The 24,450-nt window shown below is 40.6% G+C and overlaps 4 protein-coding genes across 5 annotated transcripts; 1 reads left to right on the top strand and 3 right to left on the bottom strand.

Moving 5' to 3' along the window:
- Positions 1 to 23: 23 nt before the first annotated feature.
- On the bottom strand, positions 24 to 4,444 carry kifbp (kinesin family binding protein). The gene is made up of 13 exons (XM_008310578.3): positions 4,001 to 4,444; positions 3,426 to 3,524; positions 3,254 to 3,333; positions 3,105 to 3,163; positions 2,862 to 2,986; positions 2,679 to 2,772; positions 2,358 to 2,470; positions 2,061 to 2,210; positions 1,770 to 1,844; positions 1,246 to 1,408; positions 974 to 1,148; positions 696 to 881; positions 24 to 552 (listed from the first exon to the last, which is right to left on the bottom strand). The coding sequence occupies exons 1-13, from the start codon at positions 4,442 to 4,444 to the stop codon at positions 414 to 416; spliced, it is 1,902 nt and encodes a 633-aa protein (XP_008308800.1). The 3' UTR covers positions 24 to 413.
- Positions 4,445 to 4,855: 411 nt separating this feature from the next.
- Positions 4,856 to 8,692, bottom strand: mpc1 (mitochondrial pyruvate carrier 1). Of its 2 annotated transcripts, XM_008310577.3 has the most exons (5): positions 8,464 to 8,692; positions 6,862 to 6,865; positions 6,319 to 6,415; positions 5,439 to 5,571; positions 4,856 to 5,331 (listed from the first exon to the last, which is right to left on the bottom strand). In XM_008310577.3, the coding sequence occupies exons 1-5, from the start codon at positions 8,532 to 8,534 to the stop codon at positions 5,304 to 5,306; spliced, it is 333 nt and encodes a 110-aa protein (XP_008308799.1). In that variant the 5' UTR covers positions 8,535 to 8,692; the 3' UTR covers positions 4,856 to 5,303. The 2 variants fall into 2 exon arrangements, with proteins under 2 accessions (XP_008308799.1, XP_024911252.1); XM_025055484.1 differs by lacking the exons at positions 4,856 to 5,331; positions 5,439 to 5,571 and adding an exon at positions 5,602 to 6,232 and having other exon boundaries at positions 6,283 to 6,415; positions 8,464 to 8,688.
- Positions 8,693 to 9,165: 473 nt separating this feature from the next.
- ddx21 (DEAD (Asp-Glu-Ala-Asp) box helicase 21) lies at positions 9,166 to 17,034 on the top strand. The gene is made up of 16 exons (XM_008310576.3): positions 9,166 to 9,349; positions 10,631 to 10,894; positions 11,014 to 11,145; positions 11,246 to 11,321; positions 11,588 to 11,766; positions 12,220 to 12,337; positions 12,419 to 12,604; positions 12,775 to 12,920; positions 13,523 to 13,672; positions 13,989 to 14,150; positions 14,331 to 14,450; positions 14,597 to 14,670; positions 14,804 to 14,963; positions 15,493 to 15,627; positions 15,775 to 15,819; positions 15,948 to 17,034. The coding sequence occupies exons 1-16, from the start codon at positions 9,266 to 9,268 to the stop codon at positions 16,212 to 16,214; spliced, it is 2,298 nt and encodes a 765-aa protein (XP_008308798.1). The 5' UTR covers positions 9,166 to 9,265; the 3' UTR covers positions 16,215 to 17,034.
- Positions 16,837 to 24,414, bottom strand: LOC107988566 (chitin synthase chs-2-like). The gene is made up of 15 exons (XM_025055869.1): positions 24,343 to 24,414; positions 23,615 to 23,710; positions 23,395 to 23,526; positions 22,987 to 23,052; positions 22,736 to 22,911; positions 22,484 to 22,547; positions 22,064 to 22,293; positions 21,785 to 21,910; positions 20,448 to 20,646; positions 20,266 to 20,370; positions 19,961 to 20,071; positions 19,351 to 19,488; positions 19,158 to 19,237; positions 19,011 to 19,077; positions 16,837 to 17,875 (listed from the first exon to the last, which is right to left on the bottom strand). The coding sequence occupies exons 1-15, from the start codon at positions 24,412 to 24,414 to the stop codon at positions 17,807 to 17,809; spliced, it is 1,731 nt and encodes a 576-aa protein (XP_024911637.1). The 3' UTR covers positions 16,837 to 17,806.
- Between the last annotated feature and the right edge of the window lie 36 nt (positions 24,415 to 24,450).

Here is a 24,450-nt window from a genome sequence, read left to right as displayed (position 1 = left end):
GCACACAAACAATAAGCCCCACATCACTAGTCTGCCGCAAGTGCAGATTTTTCCATTTGTTTAATATCATTTATATCAATACATACAGTAACAGCTGTACATAATACACAAATACACAGTCAGTAAAGACAGAATTCAATGGTTATGGCCATTCCATGCAAGACAGGACAGCTAGGTGACCAGTAGATGGAATCTTTACAGAAGGAATTTTTGTATGGATTATATTAACTTGATTATTAAAGGTAGATGTACCACATTTTAACACAGAGGTAACAACATAGATTTACTGTGTTCATTATCTGTTATAGTAGGTCAGTTCATCTTCCATCATGGCTTCATAACTGCTGGGAGTGTGCATCGATTTAAAGTTACTACATCAGGACACAGGTCTGTGTGTTTACAGAGGGGTGGCTTCAGTTGTTGGTCACCATCCTTGCTTTGAGGCGGTTGATTTTGAGGGGGAGGAGGCCGACCATCTCTTTACTCAGCTCCAGCTCTGCCTCCACAACAGCCGCTGCTTCAGGGTGGGCTGCACAGTACTCCACCACGAATCTAGACCACAAAAGGAGGTGAAAGTGACAGTCAGAAAAAAGAAAATCCCAACTGTTGGCACTCAGTCTGAATCATGTGACATTGTTGTCTTGCAAACTCAAGGGGACCTGGGAAGTATTATTTTCAACTAGATTTTTCCCTACTTGTAGTTTTCTAGAGATTTGCCGAGGTCTGTGAGCTGAACAGAGGGTGGCGAGCCGATGAGTCGGCTGTGTAGACGTCCCACTCTGAAATGGGCCACGAGAGCTGGTCTGAGCACCTCCTCCTCCAGACGTTCTGGAAATTTCCCATCTGGGGAACACAGAGAGTCTAGGAACATCTGAAAGTACCTGCGGAGGAGAACAGAGAACAAAACGATCAAAATGACACACAGTAAAATGGCCAAAAAAAACCAACAACCTTGAATCTAATTTACACTAACTTTGCAGAAGCCGAGCACAGGCTGTTGAACTTCTTGATGGTGTGGTTATCCAGGGACTGTGTATCTGCCTGTCTGTTGGCCAGGGTCAGTTTTAGGTCCATCATTTCACTGTAGCTCTCTGCCAACTCAAACATCAGCTGTCTGCGGATCATCAGGTAGAACTGGGCGTTCAGGTCTGCAGAGAAACATGAACGACTCACGCAAGGTTTTTATGCCACCTTCACCTAGTGGTGATTTTTAAGTCTCCGGAATAATCTCAGATTATAACGCACCAGTGCAGATTGGCTCCAGCATGTCAATTCTCCGTTTGTGCATCTTGCAGCGTCGCTCCAGATCCTCTTCAAAGAAGGCCAGAGACCTGAAGAGAGCGCTGTGGTCCTGCAGGATTTCTATGTGGTCTGTGACATATCCATCCATCACAAAATACTCCTTGGCCTGCAGGGGGAAAATGAGGATTGACCCTTAACAATTGAGGTCAGTGTGGAGATAATCATTCAACTGAACTTTTCCTGTCACTGTTGCATAGACTGATAAACAAAGACAAATTATTTGCAGTTATTAAATAATAATAATAATAATAATTTTGATTATTTTGATGATCTCCCATGGTACACTCATGTGCCATGGCTCAGTGGTTGGTCCAGCACAAAGCTGGCCCTAATGAAGTGTCTGAAAGCCAGTTATAAACACTGGCCCTAATGAAGTGTCTGAAAGCCATATATATATTATAAAGGTGACGACTGTGGGCTGTGGTAACTTGTTTACCTGTGTGTGTGTGTGTGTGTGTGTGTCTCACCTGTGTGACATAATTTTGTCCCACCAAAAACACAGCTCTGGCTTCGTTGAAGTCCAATGGAAACAAACACTGAACCTAAAAGCAACAACAGACGGTTTCAGTTCATCTACTACGCCGGGTCGGAATTATGCTGATTGCGCGATAGCGCCATCTAGTGATAAATTATATAATCATCATTTACTGTCAGATTTCAGCAGAACTACATTGCTGTAGGAACTGATTAAAAAACATGGACTGCTGAAAATTCATTATGATTAAACTGCTGTATATTTGAAAGTTTTGGATGAAAACCTTTTCCTCCAGAGTTGCGATGGAGTCAAAAGTGTCTTCAGAGCCAAACAGTAGTGTGCTCTTCCTCTCCTTCTCTTCCTCCTCTTCCTCCTGTCTTCTTGTTCTTTTCAGCTCATCCTGACGATCACTATCAAGCTCACCGATGTTGTCCTGGCCACAGAAACAGGAGAAGGGACGAAACAGACTCCACAGTTACACTTAACTGAACTTAAATATCCAAGTGATAAAGAAAAGGTAAAGAAAACATTACATAGAAACTTTCAGGAGAGGGTAGGGGGGTTTAAGTGAATGTAGTACCTCCAGCTGCTTCTTAGCGTCCTGCAGGAGGTTCAGACAGTATTTGATCCAACACCTTGCGATCTCTGCTCTCTGCTGTCGGAGCTTTTCTCTGCGTTCACTCTCTATCTCACCTGTGAACAGCGTGAAAGTGCGAAATGTATATCCATGCATATATATATATACATACATACATATACACTCACAGACATACGTATATATACATGTAAATATATACATATATGTATATAAATATATACATACATACATACATGTATATATGTCTGTACAGACCTTTGTACTTGATGTTTCTCTACCTGAAGGACTCAGAGTGATACCTACTCTCCTGTGCTGCAGCTTCAGAGGGAACGTCTCCTGCCAAACCAGATATGACTGAAGCTGCTGCGAGGCAGTGTCTGCCCAACATGAAGTGACCCTGGGAACAAAACGACCCTTTTATTTAGAAAATAAAAATACAATGAAAAAATACTTTCCATTACTTCACGGACTATCTCTCGGTCCTACCTTAGTGATGTAATATTGTGACAGTGTGGCAGCGTTCAGGGCCCACTCCATTGGACTGAACTGATTCAACTGTAGCTGTCGCTGTAGAGTGCTGTGACAGTAGGTGGCAGCACGCTCGTTCTGTCCTTCAAGTTAAAATGAAAACAATAACAATGTACATTGTTACAAACTTAGAAAGTACAGCAAAATAAAATTCTAAATGTTTGGACTATTAGTGCTAACACATTTTGACTTTTGACTTACCAAGGTTTTTGTAGACTTGAGCAAGGTAGTACATAGTGTGAGTGTATGCTAACTCAAACCTAAAAAGGTAGAATAGAAAAAAAACCCAGAAGTGAATATGTGTAAAACATGAACCTGAAGTCATCATGGAGGGGTTTTTTCTGGGTTACCTCTTGGTTCTTTCCTGGTGTGTCAGCTGGTTCTCCTCTGTAGTGAAGTATTCTGTCATATCAGTGGGAGGAGACCCATCCTGAGGTTTGAAAGACAAACGTATTGACCTCACGCCACAAATGATTGTGAGGATGGAGAAACTATGTCATTTGGTCAGAGGAACCTCATTACCTCCTTCATGTAACGTTGGTAGATCGATTCTGCAGTTTCAAGGAAACCCTGAGCTGTTTCTGTCTCGTCCCGTGAGGCCCAAAGGATTCCCAACTGGTTCTGAGTGGCACGAAAAAAACAAACAAAACAATTCATCAACATGGTCATAACACAACTATAACACACATGTGGCCAGGCCCTCACTGACTGTAACTGTTGACACACTAACAGTTACCTTAGCATTGAAGATGTGTGTATCCTTTGTGTGTTAAGATCGTGTCTCTTTCTCGGTGAATTGTGTGTGTGTTTTGCATCTAGTGTGACCCTAATGTTGAAAGCAATTTGGTGCAATGCCACCTGCTGTGATATCATCTTCTTGGTTGTTCAAATACTTAGATGATTGTACAGTAGCGTGGCTAAATGGTTGTCATTGGACCTGAGGGGGGTTCACGGTCATGCCTGCTGTTTATCACATGCCAATGTGAGACAGTTCCTCGTGACTACTCAAAGGGCCGCGCTCTATACCTTGGGAAACGCTCATTCCTATCACATGTCCTCCTAATTATGAAGAAATATAAAAGCCGAGTAAACATTACCTTGACATGAATGTACAGCGATACATTATCGGATGTGACACTGCATTTCTCCAGCAGCTTCATGCAGTTCATCAGATGCTCTTGTCCGGCTGACAGCTCCTCCGTGTCGACGTGGTTCACGCCCAGATAGTAGTCCACTGCCCCGAGTCTGGCGGCCCGCAACCCAGCTGCCGAGTCTCCGCAGATGCTCTGGCCGTGCCCCTCCTCCCTCTGCCCGTCCACCGGCTCCTCTGGAGGCTGCTGGTCAACGCTGTCCTCATCGCCTTCTGGAGCATCGAAGCACTTCAGAGAGGAGTAAATCTCCCGGAGGAGCTCCCTAGCCTTGTATTTTGAGCGGAAGGGTTCGTTCTGGGGGTCGTTTTTTGATTCTATGTCAGTGAGATTTTGGGCGTTGGTAAATTTGTCGCAGATCGCTCTCCACTCATCACTGTTGACGGACGCCATGTTGATTTGCTTCTTCGTACGCCTTTAACCAGCACGTTTAAAATGACATACTGCCACCTGCTGTAGGAAAACGGTTACTGCCGGTAAGAGGAACGTGTCAAGTGTCAAGGGTGATTTCTGCCAGGGGAAACGAAAAAGAAGCTGAAATGTCTTGTAGACGTAAACGACATTTAGGATTGTGGGATAACGTTAAAGAAAAAAACAAACAAACAAAAAACACATAACCAGCCTGACTAACTGTAAAGAATATTTGTTTTTGTATCATTGTGGCCAACTGAGTTGTTATTTATTGCAAAGGAATTCAAGTTTATATGACTCGATGTCGGCCGAGTTAAACAGATGGCAGGACGATAAACCAAACCAAATCTAAAAATAGTTTAAAAAAAACCCCAAAACAGTTGCTACAGGGTGTTCAAGGCGGTTGTAGCAAGTTTATTAAACAAACCAAAAATTAAATTATGAATTAGGAAGGAAATAAAATGAAAGTTAGTCTTAAAAATTTGAATTATACATAGTATTTAGCCAGCTCTGATGGAAACTTGTCTCAGTCATGTAAACCTAGCAAACATCTGTGTTCCATGTTCAAATAAACCTTTTATTGTATTTTTTGTGCGTCTACAGAATACAACAAGGAAAGTGTTACAAACACAGCAGTTGACAATAAATCAATGAGGCAAACATCAGATTCATTTGGCCTATACAATAAAAAGTGACTAAAACCTCAGTAGGATGATGAGTTAAATTAATATTATTATGGTGAATGAGCCATGGTTTTTCATGATTCAAGAAAATGCTGTTAATGGTTACGGCAGCCGGTGCCACTCTGCAGTGGCTGTCCTCCATCAGCTTCTCTCTGTCACTAAGATGAAGTGTTCTTCTTCTCCATGCTGAAAAAACAAAACAAAAAACCCACCGTTAGGTTAGGTGTTTCCTATGATACCTTACATTCTCTGTTCATAATTGTCACTGCTAGTGACGATAACACGTCACATACTTAAATTTGATGAGGCGACTTCCTTGGATCAGCTGTGCAGACTCATTGGTCAAATGACAGGCAAAAAGCAGCCAGTTGCGGGGCTGCACCTTGTATGCGAACCTCATGAACAGCAGCGAATAGCAGCACAGAGCTGAAAGGGAAAAAAAAGGAGAAACCCCCCCGGCTCCCCGAATGATTACTACAATCAAATTCAGAAAACTTGAATAAACCAATAACCTTGACTACATTGGTACGACTACTACAGAGAAACATAAAAAAACCCAATCCTATCCAGTATTGCGTAGGGCTGTCTCTAGTTGTCCAAAGTCCAAACATCTAAACACACTGCCCTTTGATCCGTGAAACCACTTTTAGTTATGTTGGTTATGTTTTTGTTCTGAAGAGACACAGGAGCAGCTAGTGAAGCCTGAAGAGTCGTAACTCCTGTACGATGTTTACGCTCAGGAATTCATAGATGTAAATACTCTGTTAAAAACATTCACACTACAGCTACTCACTGTACACGTGTGCTGTTAGCAAGCAAACTAAACAGTCTCTCTGGGCTGAAAAACTCCAACAGGAGTTGCTAAACAGGCAGGGTTCAATATTTTCTATTGTTTTTTTTGCAAGTGTCACAAACATTAAGCGAAATCAAACATTTGTGTTACTGACTTCCGGTTTCCTCGAAGTCTTTGTGTTAAACTGAAAATCACCCTGAGTGCCCTGAGGGAAAGGGCACGGTATATACTTATGGTAATGGAAAAAAAGATAAGGGTGTGCATATACTGTAGCGTGCAGCATGTACTGTATAGTGGAAAAAAAGATAAGGGTGTGCATATAGCGTGCAGCATGTACTGTATATGTTCTGTCTGCATGAGTTCAGGAGTGATCGTCTCACCAAAGGTCATCCTGCCGCTGATAATCTCAGGGCTCTTCTTCATATCCGCGATGGCAGCGATGGGGAGACCCCAGTTCGCTATGGGCCCCCAGAAATGCTAAACAAACAAACAAATAAATGATTATTTTATATTGTTAACAAATACAGTACACTGTATATATAGAACTGCTGCCTTGTTATATTAAGTTGGAGGATCTCCTGGGTAATATGTGTGGCTTAAAGAATATTAACAACAGCATATGATGGTGAAGTCCCCATGTTAAAGAAGAACTCCATTCTAAACAAGCAATTCAAACTACTCTCAACTAAAAAAATGGATTTGTCTGTTCTGATCTCTGGGTGAAGATAAAGAGCCCTGTATTTCCACCTATACATTTAAAGTTAAGCCATGGTGGGGAGAGGTTCGGGGGGCTCGCTTGTGTGAACGTGGTGTCCTGTCACCCTGTGTCGTCATTTCTATCTGCACTTTGAGACCTAACTTTTTAATTAATTCTATGAAGACAATGAAGACACAGAGGAAAGACTTCAGGGACAAGGTCTTACCGTGCTGTTGATGCATTTTATCCATATCAGAGCCGCATAGAAGAGAAAGGAACAACACTGGATAAGTGGCAGTGATATGAACTTGATGAATAGATTTAACCACTGTACAAAGATTAAAGGTTATGAACAAAAGATGAGGAGCATTCTTGGATTAGGTCAAACATTTTCAACATATCGAAGAAAAACCTTCAGTTGCCTGTCTGTGAAAAGACACACTTCACAGATATTTCAAAGGTCAGTCTTAGGATATTTAAAAAAGTAAGTCCTGTGGTGTATATATTTCATTTGTTGTTAGGTATGGCTCTTATATTCATATTTTTTTCCCCAACAAAATGAGCTCCAGACAAATTATAACCGAATACAGTGATCCTTTACTTGTAACTATACATTTTAAAAGCTACGCGAGGGAAGAGTTCTAACTAATGAGTTGTTATAATATATTCAGGCATAATTAACCAATAGGTTATCATTATAAATTCACAAGCAGTAGAATCTAAAAAAATCTGAATAAGTGTTAATGAGTGTTATCCCAAAATATTCTTTTTGCCGTCACACTGAGCGTTATACACACATAATGTTTTCCCACAATTCGAGGAAAAAGCATGGAGCTTTTTCACAGAAGAAACACAGGTAGAGATAAAAGATTTATTGGCTTTGAATAACCCGTAGCCTCAAACAACCTCAAAGATGTAGGTTGTTATATACAACAACCATGGCAGCTAAAGAGTAAAGGTTAAATCATGACAACAATAAAATGCCATAAAAACAATATATAAAACTGTTGAGGGATTAGTAAAAATCCATACAAGGAGGAGCCTGGTGACATGGTTATTAATCCTAAAACCCTCTAGGGTGTTTTTCCTGGGAAAACTCAGAAGGTCTGGCTGATTGTGAATTTTTCCGATTTAACTGTTTTTTTCCCCCTGAAGCTGTCAGAACTTATTAGTTTCTAGGAATTCAAGTTAAAGAAAATTATTTCCAACAAAAGATATATACCTTTACTAAAAATATAACTTTACTCCTAACACTTTGTCAGTGAGACGGTAGAACTTGACTCGTAGCTCCTTGTCAAAGTCAGTCAAAATATAATCACCAGAAATGAGGATATTTACTGTAGTTAAAAGACCTATGTTTCTGTTTCAGAATATAAAGGGTATCTTTAAAAGAATAAATTTATTTATAAAAATGAAGTATTTAAAGTGTAAAATGTTTTGACAGCATAGAAAGCCAAAAAAAAAAACCCAAAACATTCTTTTTCGGTGTTGGACAGAGACCAATGTTTAACTAACGTCTCTTGTGCCTGCTATAGAACTCGTATGTAAATAGATAAATATTTCCCCCAAACAATGAGACTTAAACCAGAGTAACAAGTTTCCCTCGTTACCGAGATACTTCGAAATATACCAATGTTTTCAAGCAATAAAGGGCAAAAACGGCAGAACACGAATAAATAACATACACGGGATTAAGATTATTCATAGAATTACGTTAAATGTTATAAAAACGTGAAATATAGACAGTTTTGGATAAGGCAGAATACCAATTGCTAAGCGGTTAAAACATCGTTAGCTGTGTCGTCTACAAGCTTCGTATGTTACAAACCTCGTTAAATAATCCCGGAACTCTTTGCTCCTGAGGTGATCGATAGCTTTTCTGGCAATAGTGCTGGCCATGGTGAACAGTAAGGACGATGTAAGTTGAGTCGAAAAAAGAATGACAACCGTAGCAGCTCTGAAGGGCGACGAAATTACTGCTTCACAGAGGACGAAGACCGGTCAAATTTCCATCCATCAAACACTGGCGCTTTACGACACTGTCGCAACACCGCTGCTTTGGTTGCTCCTTTGATCTAGAGCTAAAGAATATAGATAAAACCTCATGGCAGGAAAAACCTATATGAAAATATATTATTATTATTATTATTATATTAATTGTATTTTGTGAGGTTTGAAATCTATGGAATATTACACAAAGGTTATCCACAAATGTTACATAAACTTTACAGTTAAGGAAAATATTAACTAAATACGATTCGTGGTAGTTACGTAAAGAAACGTTTTGATACACTATTTCGATTGCAGCAACAAGCAGACCCTGAAGTATAGAGTATATTAGGCATATATTTCCCTTTATTTAGGCATAAAACAATCAGTTCTATTTGTAGAAACGCAACAGTTTTAAAAGCTAAGTCTAAATACTCGGATAAAATATCTAAGGATATAACCAGAAAGATCAACTGAAAGAGCAGGTTTCGCCACTTTTACGGCAGCCTCGCTTCTATCCTTTCTATTTCTACATCTACATGAGAACAAGGCTCCACGCTCCGCCTCTGCGCGTTCCTTTTCACCCGCGTGCCCGAGGAGTGCCTCTGTGTCTACGCTGAAGGGTTCCATCGAGAAAGAAAATGCCATCAAAAGTCATTATTGACAACAAAGATCAAACTATGGAGGAAGAAGTAGACACTGTCATCGAGGCCAAACCTGTAAAGGTGAGTGTAGCAGCTTATTTCTCAAGAGAAACGCTGAAAAAAAGCTCAGCTCTGACCGCGATGCGTTTTAACATGTTTGACAACATGTGGCTTTAACTGGCTAATTTGCTAGCTAGCTAGCTAACTAATAATTAAAAAATAGAAAAACAGTTTCTGTTTTGTAGAACATTAAGATGTCCGTGTTCATTGATAGGCGTTTTTCTTTTAGGCATTTATGTAAGACCTATTTGTAGTAAGAAAATGTGTTTAAATTACATGAATACTGTTAGCATGTGCGTACTTTAGTTTGGTTAGCTGATGGTCACGTGTTCCATCCACGTGTGACTGTACTGATCTGTAAACTGTATGGATGTACCAGCTGCGAATGTGCACGCCCCGAGAATCGTGTTCCACATGTTGAAGTGTGCACACATGTGGGCGCAACTAAGTGACGTAGCCCAGCTGTAACCAGCCTTTTAAACTCAAGAGTAAATCCGAGAGTACGATTTAGTTGCCGTTTATTTTAGACATTTACATTTCATTTGCTTTTTCTTAACCAAACAACAGGCTCGATTTGTGAAACCTTGACGTTCCTTTTTATCGAGGAAACGTAACTTTTTACAATGTGTCAGCACTGAGTATATTGAAAAAAAAAGTTCAAAATGAGTTACGCCACTGTAGTCTGAGGCTCTAGTTCAGTAAACGGTAAAAACCTTTACTTTTATTATTATGGTAATACATATTGTGAGTTCTATTGTTCTTTTGTGATTTACACCCCTATTGTGTTTGGTGTGCTTAATAAGAATACATAATACAGTACATGAAAAAATACAATACAACCCAATATATTTTTTAGTGTTACTAGTTGTGACACTCAATTTTGAAAATAATTAAAGATTTCATCAGTATTTGACGTAACATTTAAATTTATGGGACGGTTGCCTTCGAAGTTTTACGGTGTGGGATTGAGCAACACCTAGCGGCAAAATAGCATATAGCATGATATAGTTGAATTTCAGTCATCAATATCGCAGTTGAGACATGTTTTAGCAAATATATACTGTACTGTTTATTGCCTTTTATTTATATTTCCAACACGATGTAAGTTTATTGATTGTTTATGACTACTAACTTTCTGTGCCAACAAAAACAAGTTTTAATGAGTGACCAATCATAGTCATTAAGAAAAAAATGTTAAATTAAATTTGAATTTTAATTGTTGAACTCAATGTTACAGTAAGTTGAGTGACTGCCGCCTGAGGGTTAAAGTGTTTTGTTCATTCTAATAAAACATGAATATAGATCAAGACCAAAGAGGGCAAGAAATTGAAGAAGATGAAGGTGCAGTTGGAGGAGGAGAAGGAGGAAGAGGAGGAGGAGCAGCAGCAGGAGGAAGAGGATCCAGACTGTGAACCTCCAGCACCTAAGAAGAAAAAGAAAAAAGACAAGCTGGCAGCGGACCAAATGAACGGCCACACAGACGAGGCCACAGATCTGAATGGAAACAGCAACGACATTGAGACACCTAAGAAGAAGAAAAAGAAGAGCAGTGAAGGAGACATAGATGTAAGTCTCATTATTTCAAATGTTCAGTTAGAGCTTCATAAGAACGGTTGGTTACCTTATTTGACAGGGATTATTTTACTCTCAATAATGTTGTCATTTTTTCCACTCTTGGGGAGAAGAAGGTGCAAAAGAAAGCAGACAAAGAGGCAGCAGTTAATGGACATTCCAACACAACCACCCCTGTACAGACGCCCATGCAGACACCAGCCCAGTCGAGTGACGAGTCGGCCAGTGACAGCGAGAAAGAACCGGTATGTCCAGGGAATGTAGTCTTGAAATGGTTGAAGAGTTCTGTTAGGAAACCGGACGTGAACTGGACGTTTCACCTGAAACATTGTCTTCTGTGTTTAGGAGTTGACTCCAGAGCAAAAGGAAGGCGATTTCTCCAACTTCAGGATTTCTCCCTTCACCATCACTAAACTCAAAGGTACATTTGCATTTTTTGCCAGTGTTTAATATTAGTTGACATTCATGGTGTTGACACAGTGTGTGTTTGTAATTAAGAACTAGTAGCTGGTGTTATGCTCTGAAATATGAGAGAGAGATGTACTGCAGTCGTGTGTGGTTTTTTTTTGTTTTGTTTTTTCTCCTCAGGGCGCAGCTCTGTGCTGAATAACAAACTCACCCTCAGGTTTCTGTCTCCCTCCTTGTCCTGTCATTTCACTTCCTCTCCCTCCTCACTGTGTGTCTCAGCTCGGGGAGTCTCTTACCTGTTTGATATTCAGGTGAAAGCTTTTAATCATGTTTATGATGGAGAGGATGTGATTGGCCAAGCCCGAACAGGAACCGGGAAGACGTTCTCCTTCGCCATCCCCCTGGTGGAGAAGCTCCAGAAAGAATCAGTGGCGCCAGTCAGAGGCAGAGCCCCCAAGGTAGACACCGGCGTACAGATTTGGCTGATTGCTTAAAGAAAAAAAGGAGACTTCCTTTAAATTTAATTTGTGAAAATGTATTATACAGATAGCTTAATTTTAAAAAAAATTCTGTAAACGTTCAACAAATGTCATTATAAAACAGGTTAATGAAGGTTAGTGATACATCATGTATGTATTTGTGGAAGAAATTAGAAAAAACTGGGGGTGTCAATATTGACAGATTTTTCTTTTTTCCGTATTTGGGATGTTGATTTATCTCAGTTAATCATTAATAATCATGATTAATTACGATTAGTCATGATTATTCCATAGCTACCCAGTGACTAATGAGATTTACCCCAATGAAAAGATTCCAAGACTTTCTGGATCTATGAAAACAAAGACCGTTTCCATGTTTCCAATATTTTTACAGCAGGGTTGTAATTTAGTAAACCCCACGTCTGTCTGTAGGTTCTGGTGTTGGCTCCGACCAGGGAGTTGGCCATCCAGGTTGCTAAGGACTTCAAAGACATTGCCAAGAAGCTGGCCATCACCTGTTTCTATGGAGGCACATCGTACAACCCTCAGGGTGAGTCTTAAAAAAACATTTTTTAGTTTTGTTTTCTTCCTCTTTAGTATTAATAACACCTATTCTCCCTCTTCTCTCCAGTCGATTTTATTCGCAACGGCATCGATATCCTGGTTGGAACCCCGGGTCGTATCAAGGACCACATCCAGAACAACAAACTTGACCTGACCAAACTCAAACACGTTGTTCTGGATGAAGTGGACCAAATGTTAGACATGGGATTTGCCGAACAGGTTGAAGAGATTCTGGCCTTATCGTACAAAAAAGGTACAATTCTGTCTGCTGTAAAAATAAAAATAGTTTCTGCAAACAATTGTTTTTTTTAAAATAAAATTTGTTTCTGCAAACAATTGTTTTTTTTATTATGTGAAGGATAAAATTGAGATAGGATCAAATTTGAGCTTTCCTTTGATGTGTTTTTGTTTCTTCTTCTTCAGATGGTGAGTCCAATCCTCAGACTCTGCTGTTTTCAGCCACCTGCCCTCCCTGGGTTTATGATGTGGCAAAGAAGTACATGAGGCCCGAGTGCAAACACATCGACCTGATTGGCAAGAAAACACAAAAAGCAGCAACAACTGTGGAAGTAAGTTGTCGTGTGGAAAACAAAATTATTTTACAGTTGTTTTAGGCCATTTGTTTACCAGCTGACTGAGTACAAAGTACTCATAAAGAAGGTAATATCTGTTGTAGTATGCAGTCTTGCAATACTTGCACCACTAAATTTTTGTGTGAAGACAACATTGACCTGATGTTTTTTTTCCTAAGTGTTATAATACTTTGAAGACAACATTGAGCTGATGTTTTTTTTGCAGACTTTTAAAATACTTGAAAATAGGTTAGATGTTGTCTTTAATGCTGGAATAATTCAAAATAATTCCATAGTTTACAGTGCCCTCTGCTGTTTAAGTTAATACCATAGTTTACAGTGCCCTCTGCTGTTTCAGTTGGCTAATGCCAGTCTGATCTTCTCGTCTAGGCAAGAAGTTGTAAACAACCAGGTTGTAGTCCATTTGATACAGGTCTAAAAAGAAAATGAGTTTTTATGAATATCCATTTAAATAATTTATTTAATTAAAATCTATTTTCACGCATTTTTTGTCAAAATAAGTTGTTGGAACGCCTGTTTAATAAAGGAAAATTTATGAGGATTCAATTCAAGCGTTCATCTCTCCCCTGTTCTTCAAGCATCTGGCCATCGCTTGCCACTGGTCACAGCGCGCCGCCGTGATCGGCGACGTCATCCAGGTTTACAGCGGCAGACACGGCAGAACCATCGTGTTTTGTGAGACGAAGAAAGAAGCCAACGAGCTGGCCTTGAATGCATCCATCAAACAGGTGAGGTCACACATACATGCACACTCACACGAGTTCAATCACTCACACGAGCTCTGTATGTGAGCTAATGTCCTAACCTATGTTTCCATGTGTGTTTATTAGCAATCCTTTTATTCGCAACTTGTATTAAACCGAGGCACATGAAAATGATATCTTAAGTGTCTTCTGTACTCTTTAAATACATCAGTACGAAGTTGTTTTATCCATAGAAGCTAAATTGCAAAAAAGGGTCCTCTCAGGGGCAAATGCTGTTTGTTTTCATGTCTGCTGTTGGAGAAGATTACAGTTTAACTGTCTCCTGTTTGTGAATCCACAGAGCACACAGTCCCTCCACGGAGATATTCCTCAGAAGCAGAGAGAAATCACACTGAAGGGTTTCAGAAACGGTCTGTTTGAAGTTCTCGTGGCCACCAACGTGGCAGCCCGTGGATTAGACATCCCTGAGGTCGACCTGGTGGTCCAGTGTTCTCCACCCAAGGTGCACGATAATTCCATCAGTCAATCCAAACTGTACAACTTGCATATTAAAACACAGTAAATTAATGACTTTGATATGATTTCAAATGTATCAATACTAAATAATGTAGTAAAATGCCCATTTTTAACAGCTTTAAATTTAAGCCAATAACAATTTGTCTGTCCCCTGTGTGTCTGTCAGGATGTGGAGTCCTACATCCATCGTTCAGGTCGTACAGGTCGGGCAGGCAGGACCGGAGTCTGCATCTGTTTTTACCAGAGGAAAGAAGAGGACCAGCTGCGCTATGTGGAAAACAAATCGGTACGTGAGGAGGAGATGTTCCTGATGTTTTAGTTCAGAGCAGGGACACGGGAATAATGAGTCTGGAATTATAAAATGACATGAAGTGGAGGGAGGAGGGTCTTAAAATACCCTTACAATGACCATTAACACCTTTGTCCATGCAGGGAATTACATTCAGGAGAGTTGGTGTTCCAACAGCCAATGACATCATCAAGTCATCCAGCAAGGACGCTGTCAGGTGGGCGGTGTCTATGGCTTTATTTATTCATTTACTTTATTTAATGTTCGTCATTGTTGTTCATAATGTGTGACGGTATCGTATGAACCAGTGTCTTTGGCAGTTTTTAACTGTGTCTCTTGGCTGTGTTCAGGTTTCTGGACTCTGTTCCAGTCACGGCCATCGGATACTTCAGAGATTCGGCCCAGAAGCTGATTGATGAGAGAGGAGCCCTCGACGCCTTGGCCGCGGCTCTGGCTCACATTTCAGGAGCCACGAGTTTGGAGCAGAGGTCCCTGCTGTACTCAGATGCTGTGAGTTTAGGGCCCAGAAACATTGAAAACATTTAATTCTAATTGAAACCATCCATTCTTCAAAAATTTGGCTTGCAGTTTTCCACTGCACTTTGTGCCTCTTTTAAAACCCTTTCATGTTGAACCAACCCATACATAGTTAACACCACCCTGAGGGCCCCCGCCCCTTACTTTGGGAACCACTGCATCAAAAGATAGACTTGTCCAGTGATGGGATGTGTTAAATATTGCATTGCACTGCATCAAAAGATAGACTTGTCCAGCGATGGGATGTGTTAAAAATATTGCATTGTTTTTTTGTTTTAATTCATGCACAAGGACAAACCATTGTCTACTGTCCCACAGTGTTAATCACAACACTGCAGCTGTGCTGCCCTGTTGCCCTGGGGGCAACAACAAACAAACCAGTAACATGATTAGCCAGGAAGCGTTGCAGCTCTTGGTTGCCCAGTTTCCCACCTGACATCTGTTCCTGTTTTTAGGTGATTTATAACCTGTATTCCTCCTCACCTTCTCCTCTTGTTCCTAGGGTTACACCACCATACAGTTGGAGTGTTCTCAGGAGATGCACAATCTGGGCTACGCCTGGAAGACCATCAAGGAGCAACTGGGCGAAGCGTTTGAGAACCACATCCACAGAATGACTTTCCTCAAAGGCAGAAAGGTGCGTTCACACGTCAGCGTGGTTTCCTGAAGCTGACGTGGACACGAGTGTTTGTTTATTGGCGATGAATGGATATCAATATTTTTGAAGTGACAGAGTTTCTGTTGTGGTATTTATTCACAGTATGATTTTTGTCGTTCCCAACAGGGCGTGTGTTTTGACATCCCAGTTGACAAGGTCAAAGAGGCTCAGGTGAGGAGAACAGCAAAATGATTCACTTTTAAGCTTTTTTCAGAGTTAAATTAGTAAAAACAAACAAACAAACAAATTGTCCTAGTTGTGTTTAAAAGTTTCTCAACCTCTGCTCTTATCTCCAACAGGAGAACTGGAAGGACGGTCGTCGTTGGCAGTTCACCGTCGCCACAGAACTCCCAGACCTGGAGGAGAAGCCAAACCGCGGCGGAGGTTTTGGAGGCGGTCAGCGTGGGGACAGGAGAGGAGGAGGTTTCAGAGGAGGAAGGGGGCGCTTTGGCAGCGGGTCCTTTGGCGGCGGCGGTGGTGGTCGTGGTCGTGGTGGCAGAGGCGGTCGGTCGTTTAACAACAGAGGTGGACAGAAACGTAGCTTCAGCCAAGCCTTCGACCACTGAAGTGTGAGAAGCTGTGGACTGGTGAAACTGATTCCGGCTCGTCAGAGCCCGCAGTTTTTCTCATTGGCCGACAGTGATGTTGCTTTAAAATGTGGCAAGTGGAAACATATATGGAGAAAGGGGTTGTAGGCTATCGTGCACTTGTAGGGGAATAATAATTATATCAAAACGTGTTTTCACGAAGCCACATTTATCTGGTCGTCTGTGTGCCATATATGAACGCAGTACCGCTGGACGCCACATGTTTCTTTAGATGAAATACCTCATGAAAAACTTGCGAAATCTAGTTATTAATAATTAAGCAACAACTGGTATTATGTTATTTAAAGAGTTGAAAACGGGCCGGTAACGCTTCTGTCACATGTCAATATGAAGTTAAACGTTCCGTACATTCCGTACGTTAAGGTTTAGCTACAAATGTTGCCCCTTTTTTTTTGGGCATTTGGGAAATATTAGCGATAAACCGACTCTGACTCTGGTTCAGAGTCGGAGTCGAGTTAATGTGTGATGTGGAACTTCCAACTACAACGGGTGACTTTTTGAGCGTGTATCATCCTGAAGGTGAACTTTAGCCCGTGATATGAGGCACCGTGTTTCTGCTCCACTCTCACGGAAAATGGTGTTTTAATGGATGTTCACCTTTACAGTTGTGCAGTTCGCCCTCGACAGAAACCTCTCGCACCCCCCACCCCCAACAACACCCCCCTCCTGAAAAATATTTTGGATGATTGCTTTGCAATTGCCTCTGTTAAATATCTGTGTCTTCTGCTTCCATTCGTTTGAATGAAACGACTTGTTCATTAAAGAAAGGTCAACTCAGGTCGTTTGTGTTGTGTGAAATGATGTGACACACATTTACACATTTCTGTGGGTTTTATGGCCAACATTTCAGCTGCAACTCCTTTTACACAGATGGGTCTCTAAGTTTAGAGTAAATCACCTGTGGTTTGGTCCAGTGGTATACTTGGAACATTATGTGGTGTAATACAAATATAAGTGCATTTTTACATATTTATTACTCTGTCGCTATTACATTAAGTGCAGGTAGAAAGTCTCCTAAACAAACCAGGGTTTTCTGTCTTGATTCCGACAAATACAGAAATAAAAGTTCCTAAGTGGGAAGTTAATTTTTACTTATGTTTTCAACTTCAATAAACTATAACTAGTGATTTAAATAAACTAAATTACAGTTAGAAATGTCTCTTCAATCTTCACGTTAGCTTTAGCATGGTTAGCTGCTGCTGCTAACATGGCTAAACATAAGTTGAATCATAAAACCTTTATATGAAGACAAGCATTTAGTTTCAAATAAAATGTATAAATAAATGGTTTGTTGGCCTTGAGTTATACAGTAACTACAAAGATTTATTATATACAGTATTGTTCTAGCAGTTACATGGTGTAGATGTAAACAACAAAAACATCTCTTGCCTGGTTAAGTTAATTTTAATATCACACTAAACTTTTTTTAGCTTTTATTAATTATTATTATTATTTTTTTAATTTTCTTTTCATTGAAAAGCACATTTGTATTTATACACCCAGATGTATGTTGCCTTTTTTCTTGTTTCGGCTCTGGTTAGAACTGGTTGTCACAGGTCATCAGAGGTTAAAGTGATGATGTTCTCCATAACCATGCCCTCCTCCTCCTCCTCTTTGTCCTAAAGTACAAAATCAAAACAAATTTATTCACAAAATGACATAATCTTCAGCAGCTTGTACTGTCTGATGAGGATTGTATCCATTTTAAGTCGTGTTATTTTAATATTTCAATATGAAATACAATCATGATTTGTAATGGGGAGAAAATAGAAAAAAAAGGAAAAATAATCTAAAATATAATTTAGCTTTTTTTTGCACCACATTTGAAAACGATTACGCAAAAAAATGTTTTTAGCTGGTATATTTTTAAATGTTTTGCACCAAACCCTTGACTACATTTTAGCCTTGTGGAAAACTTTGGCTAGCGTTTGTTGATTATATTTTCCTTTTTTAAATATTACTATTTTTATTTTCACCTGTATTGATTTGACTATTATATCTGTCTTTATTTCAAATGCATCCACAGGATGTTAGGACGATGAGGTCGTCCATCTGTCTGGTGGTGATACACAAACATCTGCAAAACAATTAACCTGAGTCTGGGGTCAGATTAAATAATCCCACCATGTGGAGGTCAAGGTTGTGTGACACACCTGATGATGACAGACAGACAGCCTGTCTGTCTTCAGAACACACACCTCCTCATCCACCTGCTGGTCGTGTGACACCACCGCCATAATAAACACAACTTTACTGCTGTATGTGCAGTTTTGCTTATTGCTTTCTTTTATTGCCCTTTCGCCCTCCCCTTCCCCACACGTCACCTTGCCTCGTCTTTGATGCTGTGCTGTATAATCAGTCATTTGCTTTAATAACTACCTTGCTCAGGCGCACTATCTGCAGCCACTTACGTGGTGTTGGCAGGGATCCTGCTGATCATTTAATTTTTATAGGTGACACGCTGCCAAAATCTGTTTATCTATCCTCCATAATTAATGTGCATCATCGTCGTCGTCCTGAAGCTGTCGTTCCCCAAACCCCCTTCCTCAAACGCTCAAAGGTCAGAAGGTGACAAGACGAGCTGATAAGGGTTGATGAGAATTTCGGGGAAATCATAATAAAAAGTCGACAGACAGAAGCGATGTTCTGCAGAGGCGATGTTTTCAATACGCTGATGAACGTGTGCTCATGTTTTTCAGATTGATGGTATTTTTTTTTTATCTGTTAATGTCGAGGACTGTGACCATGACTTACATCTTCTCTCGCTCTGTAGTTTTTCTCTGCGCTGCGATAGGACACCACATGGATCAGAGTGTAGATCCTGTGAACAAAAAGGCAAAATTATTTTTCAAAAACGCGTTTGAAAATAACTGAAAAGAAGGTGTGTGTTTGTACACACACCTGTGATAGAGCATCGCCAGGAACTGGATGAGGAGAAGGACGGCAAAAGACAAGAGGAACATCAGACTGAGAGGCTCCACCTGTCAACACAAATGCACGGTTTACAGTGCTGACCTGTGAGCTAGCCGTAGCTAACGGTCACAGACGATTGAATGTGTCACAGATCACACTGATCCATCGCGTGTAGTAAGACCTTCAGGTACTCTCCAGACTGAGTTCCGTTGGGGAAGAATTTTGGGATCTTGATGCTTATGACATCGTTCCCAATGGCCTGCAGGAAGAAGGTCGCGACCACCCACAGGACGTTGATGATGAAATATAGGAAGACGACCTACAGACAGACAGAAATACACTTTTTATACTTGTCTTTTTATTGATTTAACAAAAAATGAATCAAATATTGTTTTTTTAAAAAAACTAAAACTAGGTCTATTTAAATAGTGACCCATGGTCCATATTAGGTCAAGGCCCATTTTCAATGTGGCCCAGTCTATGGTCATTTGAGAAAAACAGGCAGAGAAACTAAGGCTACGTTCAAACTGCGGATCTTGTTGCGGACGGCTGGGGCAAACTACAGCCCGGGGGCCAGATGTGGCCCGCTTCTCTATTTATATCGGCCGCTCAAACTTGTCAAATTAAATTTATCATTATACTTCTGCCTTTTCTCTGCAATGTCGGCATTTCCGCAATAAATGGCGTTATAAAAATCTAAAAGCATTTTTATTGTATGTCTTTTACATGTCATTTATCATAATTATCGGGTCAGTTTCACATCATAGTTTCACAGTCAGCGTCAAACTGACCTTGTTGCGCAGTGACTTCAGTTCTCTGGTCACCTCCTCTTCGTGGGCTTCAGTGTTAACAATGGGCTTGAGGTAGCGCTTGATCAATTTGTCCCAGAAATCTTGCTCACCCTTTTACACACAAAGCACAATGTTGAGAGTTTGTTCGAACAAATGACAAAATATAAAAATAAATAAAATAAAATGACAATTTGTTCACAATCACAGCCACAGTTTTGCAGACACTTCAAGTCCTGTGACCCTTGACCCTTGACATCTATTAACCTGTACACAGGGACAGGGTTACACTCCACTCCACATCCTACCTCCTCAAGCCTCGGCACCAGGGGGGCAGTGAGTGTTTTCTCAATGGCTGTTATGACCCTCTTCTCCAGTTTATTCATTTTGCTGGTCTTCAGGATGCGGCGAGCCTGAAAGACGTCTGAATCACTTAAAAGGAAACCATAGATTGAACTCACCTGGTGCGTTTAGGTTTTTACTGCAGTACCTGCTCCGTTAGTGAGTATTCTAACTCCTCCAGCTGACCGCTGGTCAGGACATCCTCTGGTCTTTCTCCATTGAGGTGTGTGTTCAGAGTGTCCGTCAGCATTGCCACCAAATCGTCGCACACGTCACTATATTTTTTGTTGCGAAGTTTGAATCTAAGGAGAAAACGGACAACCAAAAAAAAAGAGAGGTAAGAACAATTTGTGATATTTAAAAACAAAACGTTTTACAGCCACAGCTGAATGTTGATGATACTTGTCTCACTCTAAGCTGAATTATTGCTGTAGTTTTCAGTATTTTTTGGCTTACTTTTTTTCCCCCATGAAAGTTTGTTTGGCCTAAATTAGCATTAGCCAAACATTTTATTTCGGCTAATGCTAAGTTTATTGGCTAACTTAAAAGTGTATAGTGACTTTACTTTCATATCCCAGCAGCAGATCTTTGTTAACGCAGGCCATAGATTCTAATGTGGAAGTTAGATTAAAGTTAACTGAATTTTACAATAATACATCGGCTCCAGCAATGAATCCAACAAACACCTTTTCACTTTCACCGTTATGACAAAGTGTAGCATAAGTTCCATTTGAATGCAAATCAGCAGAATTTATTGCACTCTGGGCAAAGCTGCTCCAGTACTATGTAGGAGTCTAAATGTGGGAACACTGCTGACGGATTATAAAGTTTAATATATTTTCCTTTTAATACACAAATTCCTAAAACCTTGTTTTAAGGACAAGAGTTTTTTTTAACCTTGTTTTAGGGACAAGGGTTCGCTAGGAACTCGTTGTGCAGCTGAGATTTGTCAAAATTGGAATTGTAAAACACATTAATGCCTCTTTTTTGTGTAGTTCTTTTTTAATCTTCTCAGAATAATAGTAATAAAACCTCATCGTGATGCCATTTACCGAACCGTCTTCTTCAGATGGTGTCACCTGGTATCGCTATAAAAGATGTGCATTGTTGGAAACTGTCTTGTGCTATCAACGGACAGAAGACTGCGGCAGCCTCACATCTCTCTGAGATGTAAGATAAGTGGAATGTAGTGTCATAAATGATTATTTGTTGCAGGGAAGTCCAAAAGTAATTTTAGCAGCGTAGCAGTCCTTGTGTTCGTGATAAGATAAAATCTAGTGGAAAATTCTGTGAGAAGTTCTTTATACGAATTCCATAAGAAGTAATCCTGTAGCTTATAGCATATCACCGCCGCATTGTTCAACTTTAGTAGGTCGTGAATGCAGTTACTGCAGTTTGTTGGAAAGCCGTGGCCTGGCTCCTCTGTCTGATAAGGAAAGAAAGCAATAGAGGATATAGAACAATATGGTCATCAGGCCAATTTACTTAAACTTACCAGCAATCATGAGAGTCACAGATGCTGGTCCAAGAATTGAAGAACAAACTGCAAACATCTGGTAGAAAATGTAGAACGTAGAGATGGATGTGTTCTTCTTCACCGTCTCTTTACCGCTGCAACAAACCACGACGAGGAGAACATGTAACATACTGTGATGGAATGTTGACTTTGTAGATTGGTATTTTTGTTGCAGTGATGATGAGACAGTATTGTGGGAGGCCACAGGGTTCAGTAGTTTTGTTCCCTCATTTTGTTCCCTCACAAACCTGTGTAAGAGGTCCAGAGTGTGAGCCAGCGTCGAGGGTCCCCAGCGTCTTCGCTGGTTGTAAAACTCTTTAAACTCCTGTGGTGAGTTAGTGTATACGTCGGAGGCGGCGTTGTATTCCACACGCCATCCTTGCTGCAGTAACAGTGTGCACAGCCATCGATCCTCACCTGGTGAGGAACACATGACATGAAGAGACGTGACAGTCCAACACAAATGGACAAATGGACACTAGAATGATTAGAATTTGCCTCTCCTATCATTTTTTCTTCCCTCATACTGTGACTGAAACACGTCTGAATATTAGCTTTCACTGAGCAACTGAAGGTTATAATTTCAAACCTTACATATATTTGGTGAAGTGTAAACATTTGGTATGCACGAGGCTCTGATTGCTTGGCAATTTTCTTTTTTTTAAGACCACATTAATCAACACATTCTCTGAGGAGATCCTCTCCCTGTAGCAGCAAACACACTTGTATCCTCTGAAAGCCACTCCATGTGAATATGACATGAGATTTTCAGACATGGAGCTGAAAACTGAAGGGACTGATGGGAGTTGTTTGAACGTATGGATGTCGCCCAGAGGAAGACACTCTGTGGTTCAGTGGTGGAGTGTGTCTCCCCATATGGGATTGGAGCCGATTTCAGTAAATGTAAGGAGAACTGTCACCTGTCAACCAGCAGGATCACAGCTTTGGGGTGGAAGTCAGTGTCTCCATCTAGGGCCAGGAGGTATGTGTTTTCATCGGAGATGAATTTCCTCTTGTGGTCATTGTCATGGTGAGGCAACACAAAACTTTCACCATTCATGGAAAACAAACTGGTTGTACTCGGGTTCATCTCACGCTGGATGAAGGAAACAGAAAAACAAAATCAGCAGCCTGCTAACCTCCAGTTACCCCTGGTGGCTGAAACACTTACAGGCATCGCAGAAGGGTTCTTGGCCATGTAGCCTTTCCATCCAAGAAGATAATACAGATACATGATCTGAAAGACAAATACAGTTCACTTATGTAAAAACCAGCTGTTAGAGAAATTAGTCTCATATTCCTATAACAGAAGATTCAAATCAAGAATACCACCAGATTAGCCAGATAGCCAACGTTAGCAGAGAGATAACTGAACTCTAAACAATAATGGAAAATTAATTCAAGAAAAGTTCGAGTTAAGGATTAGCCAGGACTTAGTCAAAGTGATTTTAGAAATGGCTAAAAGTCAGCGAAAAAAAAAAAGTCATTAAAGAAAATTTAAAGAATCTAAAAGTTAGCCAAAGGTATGTTAAATAAAAACGGTTTAAAGGTACAGTCTGGAATCATGAGTGCGCTGTACCTGTGACCATCTTTTCTTGTTTCTGATCAGACTCTTGTCTTTGAGGTGAATGCCCAACATGTTGCCTTCAGGCATCACAACCATCAGCCTGCCTCCGTAGGGCGTCTCGATGATTGACACGTCGTCTGGCTCCTAACATGGTCTTCATGTTAGGCTTCACGAAGCTCTTGAAGGTACATCTCCACAGTGACTTTATGAACACCAGGACGTTGGGTCACACCAGGCAGAAAACCAGCATCAGCATGTAGAACTGCTTTTCCTTTGGGTTCCGCATGGAGGTGGGAGAGGACAGTGTGGACAAGACAAGCAGAGAGCCCTGATTGGACAGAGGGACAGAGACATGTTGTGAGAAACAACCACACTTAGCCCTGGGTTCATCATCAGCTCCTGAATATGACTCTGTCGTCATAACTTAGCATCGCAGGCATTTGTCATAAAGTTTAGCAACATTTATATATAGCTCCTGTATATACAGACTGGTTTGACTGGAATCTGAAGGAGTCTCTATGTTATATATTGACGCTGCATTCTAGTAAAGACACAAAGCTGTGATTGCTAGAGATATTGTCTTGCTTTTACGGCAGCGATAGCGTTTTAACACGTACTCAATGTTACCAGTAGCAGCTCTCCACATGAAGCCATAAATCTGGACTGCTCTCTTCACCGACGCTGTGTTTCCATATGCAGAACAAACCAAAGTATGTGGTCTATAACAAAATGAGTTAATGAGTAATGCACACTGAGCAATAAAACCTGGAGGCTTTTATTTGCTGAAGAAACCGTATGATATACTATGTGAGCATCCTTTGCACCTTATTACATAATAGTTCTAATGCTAATATGGGACAAGGAAGGGCACAGAACTGCAGTAAAAACTAAGGATGGCGCTATAAAACTTTTTCATGACTGATACTGATACTGCAACTTAGAGCATCTGCCAATGCCGACATCAACCCCACGCCTTCTGCTCTCCTGCAGCATGCTGCGGGCGGCTGTTGCTGGCGGAGTTAAGTTGAGCATTTTGGCCAAAGTATCGATCCGATATTGGTCAAAAAT

This window comes from Cynoglossus semilaevis, chromosome 5, assembly GCF_000523025.1.
Source record: "Cynoglossus semilaevis isolate Cse_v1.0 chromosome 5, Cse_v1.0, whole genome shotgun sequence".
In the NCBI taxonomy this organism is placed as follows: Eukaryota; Metazoa; Chordata; class Actinopteri; order Pleuronectiformes; family Cynoglossidae; genus Cynoglossus; species Cynoglossus semilaevis.
The sequence above is the reverse complement of the archived record's forward strand: the minus strand, read 5'-3'. Positions and strand labels throughout refer to the sequence as shown.

Bases quoted from the DNA above. Each gene is read 5' to 3' on its own strand.
- mpc1 (XM_025055484.1), bottom strand. From the start codon at position 8,534: ATGGCCAGCACTATTGCCAGAAAAGCTATCGATCACCTCAGGAGCAAA. The intron at 6,233-6,282 runs ATATACAGTACA...TCTTTTTTTCCA, and splicing joins TGAACTCATGCAGACAGAAC to CTATACAGTACATGCTGCAC.
- LOC107988566 (XM_025055869.1), bottom strand. From the start codon at position 24,414: ATGCTCAACTTAACTCCGCCAGCAACAGCCGCCCGCAGCATGCTGCAG. The intron at 22,548-22,735 runs GTGACAGTTCTC...AGTGGCTTTCAG, and splicing joins GTGATCCTGCTGGTTGACAG to AGGATACAAGTGTGTTTGCT. The intron at 17,876-19,010 runs GTAAGTCATGGT...TTTGTACTTTAG, and splicing joins ACTACAGAGCGAGAGAAGAT to GACAAAGAGGAGGAGGAGGA.
- ddx21 (XM_008310576.3), top strand. From the start codon at position 9,266: ATGCCATCAAAAGTCATTATTGACAACAAAGATCAAACTATGGAGGAA. The intron at 9,350-10,630 runs GTGAGTGTAGCA...ACATGAATATAG, and splicing joins TCGAGGCCAAACCTGTAAAG to ATCAAGACCAAAGAGGGCAA. The intron at 14,671-14,803 runs GTGGGCGGTGTC...GGCTGTGTTCAG, and splicing joins TCCAGCAAGGACGCTGTCAG to GTTTCTGGACTCTGTTCCAG.
- kifbp (XM_008310578.3), bottom strand. From the start codon at position 4,444: ATGGCGTCCGTCAACAGTGATGAGTGGAGAGCGATCTGCGACAAATTT. The intron at 3,164-3,253 runs GTAACCCAGAAA...CTACCTTTTTAG, and splicing joins CACCAGGAAAGAACCAAGAG to GTTTGAGTTAGCATACACTC. The intron at 2,211-2,357 runs GTACTACATTCA...TTCTGTGGCCAG, and splicing joins ACGCTAAGAAGCAGCTGGAG to GACAACATCGGTGAGCTTGA.